General features: G+C 38.7%; 1 protein-coding gene across 11 annotated transcripts in view; it reads right to left on the bottom strand.

The window, feature by feature from the left end:
- Positions 1-13,466, bottom strand: part of epb41l4a (erythrocyte membrane protein band 4.1 like 4A) — a 217,131-nt gene that overhangs the window by 52,672 nt on the left and 150,993 nt on the right. For all 11 annotated transcript variants that reach the window (XM_073068542.1, XM_073068533.1, XM_073068524.1 and 8 more), the window contains 4 exons: positions 11,619-11,710; positions 7,790-7,873; positions 4,774-4,895; positions 1,895-1,985 (listed from right to left, as the gene is read on the bottom strand). In XM_073068542.1, the coding sequence (XP_072924643.1) occupies positions 1,895-1,985; positions 4,774-4,895; positions 7,790-7,873; positions 11,619-11,710 (389 nt within the window). The remainder of the gene's footprint in view (positions 1-1,894; positions 1,986-4,773; positions 4,896-7,789; positions 7,874-11,618; positions 11,711-13,466) is intronic.

Genomic DNA, 13,466 nt, shown 5'->3' on the forward strand with positions numbered 1-13,466 from the left:
ATGTGGTAAAGAAGACAAATGCAATGTTGGCATTTATTTCAAGGAGAATAGAATATGAAAGCAAGGAGATATGTTGAGCTTTTTTAGCACACTAGTCATGACGCACTTCGAGTACTGTCAACAGTTTTAAGCCCCTTATCTCAGAAAGGATGTGTTGTGTTTGGAAGAGCCCAGAGGAGGTTCAGGAGGATGATTCTGGGAATGAAGGGGTTAACATACAAGAAGCATTTGGAAGCTTTGGGCATGGACTCACTGGAATTTAGGAGAATGCAGGGGGATTTCATTGAAACCTACTGAATGTTGAAAGGACTAGACAGGGCGGATGTGGAGAGGATGTTTCCTATGGTGAGGGTATGCAGAACTAGGGGGCACAGCCTCAGAATTGAGGGGCAACCCTTTAGAACAGAGGTTATGAGGAATTGTTATAGCCAAAGAGTAGTAAATCTGTGGAATGCTCTGCCACAGACTGTGGTGAAGGCCAACTCTATGCATATATTTAAGGCAGAAGTTGATTGTTTTCTGATCAATCAGGCATCAAAGGATATGGTGAGAAGGCAGGTATATGAGATTCAGTGGGATCAGGGATCAGCCATGATGGAATGGCAGAGCAGACTCAATAGGCTGAATAGTCTATTTCTGTTCCTATGTTTTATGGTTAACTGGAGATATCAGTGTGAAAATTAGTGTCAGCACTGAAGAAAAAGGTCTCCTTGGAATACCTGCTCATACTGCATCAAGTCTGGGGGGCAGGTCCAGGTAAGGAAGGTAACACATGACTTAGTTGTTAGTCCTGCAAAGATATATCCTGGTCCAGCCATGTAGTTGCTATGGCCAAGGAGCACACCAGTGCCTTTACAAAGAAATTCAGCAAGACCCCAGCAACCCTCACTGATTTTCACAGGTGAACGTTATAAAGTATCCTGCCTGGATGCATCACGGCTTGGCACGACAACTGCTCTACCCAAGACCACAAGAAACTGCAGAGTTGTGGACACACCTCAGCACATCATGGAAACCAGCCTCCCCTCCATTGACACTCTCTACACTTCTTGCTACCTCAGTAAAGAAGCCAGAATAATCAAAAAACCCACCCACATTCTCTCTTCTCCCTTCACCCATGGGGCAGAAGATACAGAAGCCTGAAAGCATGTAACACCAGGCTCAACGACAGCTTCTATCCCACTGTTATCAGACTCCTGAATGGATCTTTTGTACGATTAAGATGGACTCCTGGCCTCACAATCTACCTCTGTGAGGTTGCACTTCATCAGTTACCTGCTCTGCATTCTTTTAGTAGTTTTTGCACTTTATTCAGCATTGTTATTGGTTGACTTTATTCTAGCACAATGAACTGTGTAATGATTTGATCAGTATGAGCAAGCTTTTCCCCGCATCTCAGTGCATGTGACAATGATAAATCAAGGTTTGTGACTGATTGGTCTGTACTTACAACTTTCTGCCATTTCTTGCAGTTTGAACAGAATAGTTGCCATACCAAGCCTGAAATGTCAACTGTTTACCCCATTCCTCAGATGCTGCCTGACCTGCTGAGTTCCTCCAGCATTTTATGCATGATACATCCAGATAGCATGCTTTAAGTGTGCGCCTGCAAGGACTACATGAGGTAATACCCTGGATTTTGAAGAAAGAGTTACATGGCAAATACAGTATCTTGCTGCATAGCACTGAGCAGAACGATAAAATTACCTTCCAGGCCTCAAGTCAACCCTATTGACCATGTGTGAACCCATGCTTATATTTCTAATGTTACCAAATTTTAATAAGAATTTAAATTTAATCTGAAATTGAAATTCAGGCATTCTGATATTAGTATTCTGAGATAAATGTTCCATAACAGATGTTTCTAATGTGCTTAAATATAGCATAACTTTACCTTTTCACTGGTGAAGGCGCGATAATTTTGGTGGGGCCATCATATTTCGTACTGTCTGTTTTTGTAACACTGCGACTGACACCGTTTGATCCTATGATAACAAGATCACAGATCAACATTATATAAATGTTAATTGGATAAAGTTTAGTAAGTAAGTAATGCAATTAATCATGAAATACAAGATGGACAATTTATTTCTTGTAAATATTCTTGATTTGTTAAGCAATTTTCTCACATAAAATTGAAAGAGATGAGAAAGAAAAAAAACGATTATTATATACATATAGTTTATTTTCCACCAAGAGCTCATTCACATCTTATATCACATGAAATATGTTGATTTCTGTGTCTAGACTACAACTCCTGGCAATATGTATAATAGTTTAAAAATTGCTTCCAATGGAAATCTGAAAAATTTGTCAATAATTACCAAAACCAGGGCAAACAATTTTGATTCTTCTTGTTTAAGGTAAGGGGCAGAAATTTTAAGGAGATCAGTGGAGTAAATGTTCTTACTCCTCAATAGTATGGTTACAATTCCTCCAAATTTATGAACTTTTGCATATAGCACTTTCTTGAAGTTGTGCCAATGCATTTTATTTGCTGAGTTTCAGGCTTCATCAATAACCATTGTTAAATTTAATGGAAATTAGTTGCCTCCCTTAACACTTACATGAGAGAATTGCTGACCTCTTCTGACTTGCTGAAAAGTTGCAGAATTTCTAGTTTTAAATCATCAGGGCATCCCTGATGTTTCCAACATCTCCAGCTTGATTCTATTTTAAGCAATATTTACAACGGCTTTATCTTTGCACAATCATTCATTCCCTGACTGATTAAAACATAAATCTATTCCATAGTTCAGGCACTTTAGTTGGAGTTTCCAGCAAATAAGGAGACTGAACGTTATGAAGTGGTACTGGAACACAGGCCCGCAATCTAAAGTTTAGCTTAGCAAAAAGGAAAATTATGTGCCAGAGCAAAAGTTATTGAGAAGATAATAAAATGACACAATTATACTGATCAAATTACCACAGAGGGGTATCTCATTAGATTTGGAAAAACAGTACTGATCTGAGGGAGCACCCCTGAATAGCTAGAACCAACCAGTTATTGAATAAATTTTAAAAATGAATACACTGTGTTTCCAGTAATGGTGTAGAGCCTGTCATCAAATTTACTGCTTCACAGAGTGCAAAAGGTACAAGCCTATTCTCATGAATTTCCGCAAAAGACATTGCAAGTCTTTGTTAAGCCGTGGTATTCATATCAAGCATAAAGCAGCAACAGTTACTTCCGTAGAATAGGGGAAAGCTATCCTTCGACGGTCCTCATACAACTGCTATAACTGCAGCAAGAGCAGATTACTAATGGAGACACAAGAGACTGCAGATGCCAGAATCCAGAGCAAAAAACAGATTGGTGGAGGAATTCAGCAGCTCAGGTAGGATCTGTGGAGGGAAAATGGACAATCGACATGTCTGGTTGAGACCCAGCATCTGGGCTCAGATGATCATTTTGCTATTAAAAGTATTGCATAGCAAAGACCACAGGGAGTTATTTTAATGGAAAGAAATAATTCACAAAATTTCATAATGAAGCATCTTATTCAAACATATCTGCAGCATTAAAATTTTGTTAATAGAGTCAACGAGAACCAGGGAGAAATAATATTATCAATTTCATGCTTATTAAAGGCATTATAACTAAAATTTATACAATGTGCATATCTAAAATTACAAACTTGGTTTTTTTTAAATTGTGCAGTTAAATACAGAAAAATAAATGATTCCATTGTGACCTGTTTGCAAATCATGTAATCTTTTCTCACTCATTTAATATGAAAGAGAGTAGCACCAAAACAATCAGTCAGAAGGTGGTGTGACTCCCCTTCATATAATACAGAAAGAAATGAGATTGCATATCAATGGTGTGCTGTAGTTGAAGATTCATAATGAGAGTTTAATACACTTGCCAAAATGTGAACAACTGCCAAAGCGCAAGCTTTCAGTGATTTCTGAGTTAAGAATAAAATGAGCTCAAGTGGACTTCAGTTGTCTCTGTGCATTTACCAAGTAGAGAAAGTTCATAATTCAAAGTAAAATTATTATCAAATACACATATACTACCTTGCAATACGAAGTAGCCTGCAAGTGAAAGCCCAGGACTGAATCACAGAATACTAGATACCACTGTTTTGGCAATCAGGTATGAAGAGTCACTCTGTCTTGTGTATTTGGGGACCAGTCTCCCCTTGGAAAATATGTCTAGAGATATTACTATAGAAATAATTGCTCACAATGATTGATGGCCAATAAGGTTGTGCAGCTAACAGGTTATTGGGTACCTAGCCCGATTTTAAAATACCCAATATATTGTATCTAAGGAACATTGCATCTGTGATACTTATCCTTCATGCTTTGAAACCTTTATGAAAACAGTATCTTTATCTCTGTGTCTATATGCCTACCCTATTTTTACCTCAATCTAGTTACAGTATTAGAACCATGCTGAAATTATACCTTCATGCACCTAACCAGCCTATCATCACTATTGTAATAAGAGCTTTCTCAACCAGAACCAGGTATTCTTCTTGCACTTTACAGACTGAGTTAACTCACTGTAAGTTCAGGTTGCCTGAAGCTCACAAACTTCACCTGATTGAAAGTAACCAAATGCTTTAAACTTCCCGTAATCATAACAGTTACAATTTCCCAGTAAAACCTCACATTGTTGAAACCCCTGTCTTCACTCCCAACGTTAGCAATTTTCTTGGCGTGTATCAGCCAACTCAGGAAGGAAACCCCAAAATAGTTACCATGCTCTGGATTGGTTTAAATGAAGTACCACATGTATCCTAGATGTAATTACTTGCTTACCAGATTGTGGAGAGTGGAGTATCCTCTTTGGGTAGGTTTTACTGCGAGTTCTCTGCACATTCTGATCTGGTCGTGGTAGTTCAATGGATTGGTCTCTGTTTAGTTGAAATGCAGTCCTACCACTGCTCAAAAATAAATTATTATATTTTTATTACTTCGCATGTATGCATATGTGAGCGTAGGAAACCATTATATTTAATACATTATAACATTATCTAAAATGTTTTATTTTGTTTGCAAAATGTGGAAGGGTCCAAATGTATTCATATTATTTACGTAGATTAATCAATTTTATTGCAAAAATGAGATATAAGTTCCCTAAATAATTTCAGTATATACATGCAGGCTAAAATTGATAAACACATCTAACTCTAGGAATGAATTTCAGTAAGTAATTCTGCACAAATGTATGGTTTTCAACTGAAAGAGCATTAAAATTGCACAGTGGTATTCCTGTCTATTATTATTATTAGTCTTCTGCTGTGCAAGCAAGGAACATGAAGACCCAGATGTTCACATTAAAAAGAGTTTCTTTTTAAGCTTGGAACTTCTGTACATGTATAGCCAAATGATACTGACAAATTAATCCTGGGACAATGACTCTTATTTGGTGCAAGATCAACAATCTAATTGATTTCAATGGGGATTGTAAGGGTACAGAGAGAAAACAAGGGTGTTTAATAATTTTAATTAGTTAATTAATAACTCCATATTTAACTAACCAACACCTGTCAAAACTGTTAAGATTTTGAGAACTTTCCAGGAATGGCACTTCAGTTCATCACCGTTCTCATTCTCATGCTTTGGGCTAGCAAGACAGACTCTCCTCTCCAGGTAAGAACAAGTATTGAATGATTCTGCACAGACATTACCTGTGCTAGCAAGATCTGGTCTATAGAGTCTCTCAGTTGCAGATCTCTTAGAGCAGGGGTGTCAAACTCATTTTAGGTCACGGGCCGGATTGAGCAAAATGCAGCTTCATGTGGGCCGGATCAGTCGGACGCGTGCGAATGCAGCTTTCATGTGTCTCAGTCTCTGCTATAACTACAAAGTGTTTCACTTTACAAATTCCGTTTCTTATGAAGAAGACTGCCGAGCAAGACTGCCGAATAAACACTAAAAACCCTGAAAACCTGGTACCTGAATAAACTCAGCATTAGCCATATCATACACCATAGGCGCTTCGATTACTGGGGCCAGCTTTAATAGTAATTAGATATTATCTCGCGGGCCAAAGATAATTCCACCGCGGGCCGGATTTGGCCCACGGGCCTTGAGTTTGACATATACGTCTTAGAGGAATTGGTAATACTGTGGCCAAGCACAAAGTTTTATATTGTGGTATTGCAGCTTAATCTTTTCCAATTAAATCTCAGAAAAAAAGCAATGCAAATGTTAAAATTAAAAATATCTATATATTGCATACTTTCTTTCCACTGCTTTCAAGTACTATATGATGACATCAACAAAGCACAAACAATTTCCCCTAGTGTGACCTATGGAAGATTAGATAAAACATGTTCAACGATGTGAAAATATGGAAAAGAAGAAGATTTCTGCCACAAAAAGTACAATTTACTTAGACTGCATATTCTGGTCTGGGAGAGAAATTTCCATAGCACATTATCAAATTAGAAAAAAAAGAGAGAAAAAAAAACACATCCTTCCAGTCATCTCCGAACCTTCATGGATAAGGATTTTCCCCAAAGAGAATAAAGAAAAATAAATAAATAAAAATAAATTAAATCATGTGAAAATATTGAATAAAAGGTCACCAGACTTGTTCAAAATTAAAGGATGTATCAAATGTCCGGCTTCTAATTTTCTCCAAGCTTAGACATGACATAATGGAGGAGAGCCAACAGAAAACAGTAGGTGGGTTAGATTCTTTCCAGTGTAGCAAAATAGCTCTCCTAGCCAGTAAAGTTGAAAAAGCGTATCACACGTTGGGTGGAAGCAGACACTTTGCTTGCTTCCTCTGGAATAATCCCAAAAATTGCTGTAAGTGGATTAAGTTTTTTTCTAATTTTATCCTCAATTGGACTGCCCAATTTTTCTTTTTCTTTTTTTTCTCTTTCTCTTTTTTTTGTTTCAGTTTAGTTAGTGGGTTTTTTTTCCCTTATCAATAAAATTTCCAATCTTCTTTTTATGATTGCTATGAGGAGTTGTAGTTTTTTTTGACCATTGTATATATAACAGCATAATATTTTATCTATTTGATTTTGACATTATATACTTTCTGTTTTTACTATTACTGTTTATATGTCTTTTATATTATCTACTTGTTAAACTCCTCTTCTGATTTGTACATTCTTTATTTGGAAATCAATAAAAAGATTGAAAAATGAAAATGAAAAACAAACATTATCAAATATAACTAACAAAAACTTTGCTTTTCTATGCCTCAGATGTCCGCTTTCAGACTGAAAAGATGCTGACAAAGACATACGATCAAACTGTTAAATAAATTACAAAAATCTGCTACTGCCTATGAAATATCTAATTATATTTCAGAATTCCATTTGATCGAAGAGGGAACTACTTTACTGTATTTTTTAAAATCAAAGTAGTATTGATTTATTTTGCCTTCTGAAAGCACCATGGGATTGATATGCTCAATAAAAATTCAACAGACTGAGACATGTTATTAAATATAAGCAACATGCAATACGAGATTGTGAAACTGCAGCTTCTCTAAGTTACAGGGAGAAGGACTGGATATTTATTCAATAACCTAAGATTAAATAGCAAGATCCACTATGCCATTCCTGCAATCAGTGATCTTCAAAATAAACTGAATTGATCAATTATGAATGAGGAAGACATGGTTTAGTAACAACAGTGTTCTATATTTAATGTTTCCCAGTTTCAATGACAAAACCCACATAACATTTAAACTTGACATATACCAAACGCATAATTTTAAAACAAACCCTAAGATTAATTCAATGGAGGAATTTCTTTGCAGACACTTCAAATCCTTAAGCAAAACAATTACACAGTGAAATTTAATTACCTGTATCGGTGTCTGTACCCTAGAGATCCCAGCTTGCTAAGTTTTCGGGACAAAGAATTTGAATACTCATCAGTTTCAGGCAATCTGATTGAATAAAATGTAAGAAAATATAGTTAAAGCATTCCCTGCTGGGAAATAATGTCAGTACTACTTTGTGAAATGATTATTAAAATTAGTAGCTGGTTTGTGATGTACACCTAGAAAAGTAATGAACCAATGTCTAGATTAGGCTTGGTAATGACCAGCCCTGTAATTCAATAATCCCTAACAGTCTCTATTGCCAACATTTGGGGGAAGGCCCTAAAGCAATGAAATTTTATTCCAGAATAAATTATTGCCTTCACTAGAGAAGGAATGAGTAGAAAAAAACTGCAAAAGATTAAACAAATAAGGAATTGCCCTCTCTTCAATGTTCTTTCCTGTGTATTCCAGTTCCGAAATATCTGTAATGTTTCATATGAATCTATACTGCAATAAGGAATATAAATGTGCATTTTAGAGCAGAATCTATTCTTTCCAGGTTTTCAGTGCACCTGGGCTTTCTCAAACAGTGTTGCTATGTGTTTTGTACATGTACACTTCACTCTGACAGCAGAAAAAATAAATGATCCCTGTTCAGTACACAACACTTGTCAAATTAAGCATACTTGGGGAATCTAGCTCGCCCCTAAACAGGCTAATGTTGGGTGTTAACACTCTTCTGTAGTACCCCAAACAGATTATGTAAGAAGCCTGCATGCACCACAGTCGAGTTTTGTAACTGAACTACTGCACTATTAAGTTAGCAGCATGCAATGCTAATCCATAGACATATTTAAATACCATCCTGACAGTGGGGAATTTAAGTTTGATCAATACTGTGGCAATGTTAAAGATATGTTATGATGGTAGCCAAGAAATTAATAAATTCATGTGAAAAATTGAGATCAAATATTAGTCATAAGTCAAAAAAGCATGAATAAGCCTCCGGCCCACGATGTCTGTGCTGACAATGATGACAAATTAAACCTATCACTCTGCATATGATCTATATCTCTCAGTATATCACTAAATTTCTTGCATGTTCATATGCTTGTCCAAATGCCTCAAACATCACTTTCACAGCTGCTTCCACCACACCATCACCCCCTCCCCCCACTCACCCCAGCGTTCCAGGCACATACTCCTCTCTATGCAAAAACCTTGCCTGCACATTGCTTTTAAACATTTCCCTTCTCACCTGAAGCTCTGCCTTCTAGAATTTGATATTTCTATCCTGGGAAAAAGATATCTATGTAGTTTAAGCTTTAACATATCTCTAGTTTCTTAAAAACACAAAATTAAACCCACTGTTTAGCATCACAACTTGCCCTGGATCACTAGGGTACGTTCCACGTCCTGCTCCTCCAATTTACAGCTTGACACCTCCCCTCTCCCCAAGCTGAGTGAAGTCAGAGAAGTCATCACAATGACAAGGTCAGCGTCAATGCCTGGTCTGAACAGAATTTCTTACAAGCGCAACAAAAACTGCCCTCGTGTGCTAAAGATCCTGAGGAATCAAATGAGACCTGCCCTGGAAAACCAGTGCATCCCATCAGTGCGGCAAAAAGCTGTGGTGGTGTTCCTCCACCAGAGAAGAATTCCGGTTCCATCAACCAGTTCAGGAGCATTGCACTGCTGAACATCGAGGGGAAAATAATCTCCTCTGTCATGGCTAAGAGGATGACTAGCTACCTCATGGGCATTGGTTACATTGACACCTGAAGGCAGGAGTCCCAGGTTTCCCGGGATGTGCGGTATGAGAAGAGTGAGGTGGAAAAGGAGGACCGGGAATAGAGTGAAGGCTGGGTAGGGATGGATAAGTGTGGAGGACCAGGCAAAAGGCTTAGAGAGAGAGAGTGAGAGTGGTGGAGTGGAAAAGGTGGGGAGGGGGAAGGAGCTAGATAGGAGAATGCAAGAGATAGAGAGGAAGAGAGGGAGGGAGAGGAAAAGGAAGAATGTGGAAGAGCATAGGACTGGAAGTGAAGGGGAGGGACAGAAAATTAAAAAGAGAGGAAGGGAGGGAAGGAAAATGAAAAAGTCATACAAAGAGAGAAAGAAGGAAGGGGAAATACAAGAGAGGGAGGGAGGAAAAGGAAAAGAGGGAGAAAGGTAGACAGAAGAGACAAAAGAAATGAGGAAATAGGAGGGAGGAATAAGAAAAGAGGAAGGTAAGAAGGGATTGGAAAAGGAAAGGGAAAAAGGAAGAGAGAAGGGGTGGCAAGAAGGGAGAATATGGGAAAAAGAGAGGGAAAGAGGAGTAAAGGGATGGGAAGAAGTGGGATGGAGGAAGCAAGCAGAAGACAGTGAGGAGAAGTGGGAGCTTGTAATGGTAAAGGAGGAACAGAGAGGGACAGGTGCGTTGAACAGGGGTTGGATTGAGAAAGAAATGAAGGGGTGAAGAGTCAGAACAATAAAGGGGGAGGTAATAGAGTAAGATGACTTAGAGGGGAAGGATTAGGTGAAGAAAATACTGAAGGAGAGAGGGTAATGGGTGATGTAAGTGAGAGAATATGGGCAGGAGCATGCTTGTTGAGTCTATAAATGTCCATGTATGTGTGTACATAAATGTGTGTGCTAAGACCATCTAACAGAACTTGATCTTCAATTATTTTGTATCTTATTGCCACAGAACCAATTCTTTGCTTTCTTCAGCAAACACGAGGAAATCTGCAGATGCTAGAAATTCAAACAATACACACAAAATGCTGGTGGAACATAGCAGGCCAGGCAACACCTATAGGAAGAAGCAATGTCGATATTTCGGGCCGAGACCCTTTGTCTGGACTAACTGAAAGGAAAGATAGTAAGAGATTTGAAAGTGGGAGGGGGAGGGGGAAATCCAAAATGATAGAAGACCAGAGGGGGTGGGGTGAAGCTGAGAGCTAGAAAGCTGATTGGCAAAAGGGATACAGAGCTAGAGAAGGGAAAGGATCATGGGACAGGAGGCCTAGGGAGAAAGAAAGGGGGAGGGGAGCACCAGAGGGAGATGGAGAACAGGCAGAGTGATGGGCAGAGAGAGAGGAAAAAGAGGGGGGAGGGTGGAAAAAACTAAATATATCAGGGATGGGTAAGAAGTGGAGGGGCATTAATGGAAGTTAGAGAAGTCAATGTTCATGCCATCAGGTTGGAGGCTACCCAGACGGTATACAAGGTGTTGTTCCTCCAACCTGAGCGTGGCTTCATCTTGACAGTAGATGAGGCCATGGAGAGAGAGATCAGAATGGGAATGGGACGTGGAATTAAAATGTGTGGTCACTGTGAGATCCTGCTTCCTCTGGCTTTCTTCATACCATTTACTGTACAATAGAGTCTCTTTCCTGAGAAGAAATTCTGCACAAGCATTTTCCAGTAATCAAACTGCTGCACTGGTTACATACGAATCGTTAACTGGGTGGTGGGGGTTGATGCTTTTGTTGCTGCTTATGTGTAGGAGGGGGAGAGGGGTTTTGGGGTTCTAACATTTTCCGTTTTGTGGATGTCTGCAAAGAGTAAGAATTTCATGTCTCTTGTATACATTCTCTGATATTTAATCGAACCATTGAACTTACCTTCAAACCTGAAAAATTACCATTGCACATCTCTGCACAGTGGTCAAACACTGGAAAGAATACTTTATGGTCCTTTTTAACATTTTGCAAAATGAGATGTCTTGCATAAATTTGCATGAATTAAGTGTTCTTTTTATTACTTTTCATCAATTATAATCTAAACACAAATGAACAGATGCCAAAGTAGTATCATGGTCTACAGGGATTTTCTTGCAGAAATTAAGACTTGATCAGGAGCAATGAAATATTATGATACATACCTGAAAAATGTATGATATTCAACACAGCACTTCCATAGATGCTTACAGGCTGCTTTGTTGGGTACCTCAAAGAAGTATGATGTTTCAGAGCACTAACAAATAAAACAAAGTAAATCATGAAGTGTAATTTAGATTGTCTTTGTGATGTTCCATGCAAGTCTGGCAATGAGAGATAAGGAGATCCCCATATGTATTCTGCATAAGAACACCACAACAATCACCAGAGGCAAATCCAATTAATATTAATGATGCTAAGGCCATACTTTGACTGAGGGCCTCCACATTTGGTCATGTTTCATGGCAGAAATGAATTCCTTTCACAATAATGAAAATGTCATAGTTACTGATACTAAACTGGAAATAGAATGAGTGGCTAGCTTCACAGAAACCCTCTCCACATTATGGCAGATGGAGGAGGAATACCTGAAAATCCCACATTCTCCTGAGGCTACATTGGGTATGGGTCACTCAGGAAATCTGTGCCAACAGTAGATCCCCTAGGAGCCAGGATCAATATCACAATAGATTTCATATCAATGCCTGTGCCACAACCCTTCAAAATCCAGCACACTAAAATCACAATTTTACCTTAAGACAGATCTATTCCACTGTGGCAACTAAAAATGAGTCTTCCTTTCTCAGAATGACAACATCTAAGTTCCTACTAACAGTATGCCCTCCTGCCATTCATGCATTATAAAGTTTTTATAATTATATAAAGCGGAAAAGGGTGGCTAAAGGAATGTAGGTCCCTTGGAGGACGAGAAGAGGGAATTGATATTGGGCAATGAGGAAATGGCCGAGGATTGAATGACTATTTTGTGTCGGTCTTCATAGTGGAGGACACATCTAACATCTCAAGGAGATTTTATGGATGTGATGGGAAGTGAGGACCTCGATACAATAGTTATCACTAAAAAGATAGTGCTGAGCAAACTTGAGGGCCTGATGATAGATAGTCAAGTCAAATTTATTTATAAAGCACATTTAAAAACAACCCATGTTGACCAAAGTGCTGTACAAACCATAACAGGTAGCTAAAATCACAAATACAAGAAACACAGATATAAAGCAACAAGGCAGTCCCCTGGTCTGATGGAATTTATCCCAGAGTACTGAAAGAAATGACAGAAGTTATAGTAGAGGCTTTGGTGATAATTTACCAAAATTCTCTGGACTCTGGACAGGTTCCGGCAGATTGGAAGACGGCAAATGTCACACTACTGTAAGCAAAAAGCAGGCAACCATAGGCCAATTAGTTTAACATCTGTAGTTGGGAAAATGCTTGGAGCTGGTGCAGAGGAGGTTCACCAGGTTGATTCCAGAGATGAGGGGGCTAGACTATGAGGAGAAATTGAGTCGCCTGAGACTATACTCACTGGAATTCAGGAGAATGAGAGGAGATCTTATAGAAACATAAAATTCTGAAAGGATAGAGGCAGGAAAGTTGCTTCCACTGGTAGGTGAGACTAGAACTAGGGGACATAGCCTCAAGATTCGGGGGAGTAGATTTAGGATGGAGATGAGGAGGAACTGCATTTCCCAGAGTGGTGAATCTGTGGAATTCTCTGCCCAATGAAGCAGTGGAGACTACTTCAGTAAATATATTTAAGACAAGGTTGAATAGATTTTTGCACAGTAGGGGGATTAACGGTTATGGGGAAAAGGCAGGTAGGTGGAGATGAGTCCATGGCCAAATCAACCATGATCTTATTGAATGGCGGAGGAGGCTCGATGGGCCAGATGGCCGACTCCTGCTCTTATTTCTTATGTTCTTATACTATGAAGGTGAGCTTCTGAATCTGACCATCAGGCCCAGAACTGTTCTTGGTTAGCAACTGCATAAGA

The sequence above is a fragment of the Hemitrygon akajei genome, chromosome 2, assembly GCF_048418815.1.
Source record: "Hemitrygon akajei chromosome 2, sHemAka1.3, whole genome shotgun sequence".
Classification (NCBI taxonomy): Eukaryota; Metazoa; Chordata; class Chondrichthyes; order Myliobatiformes; family Dasyatidae; genus Hemitrygon; species Hemitrygon akajei.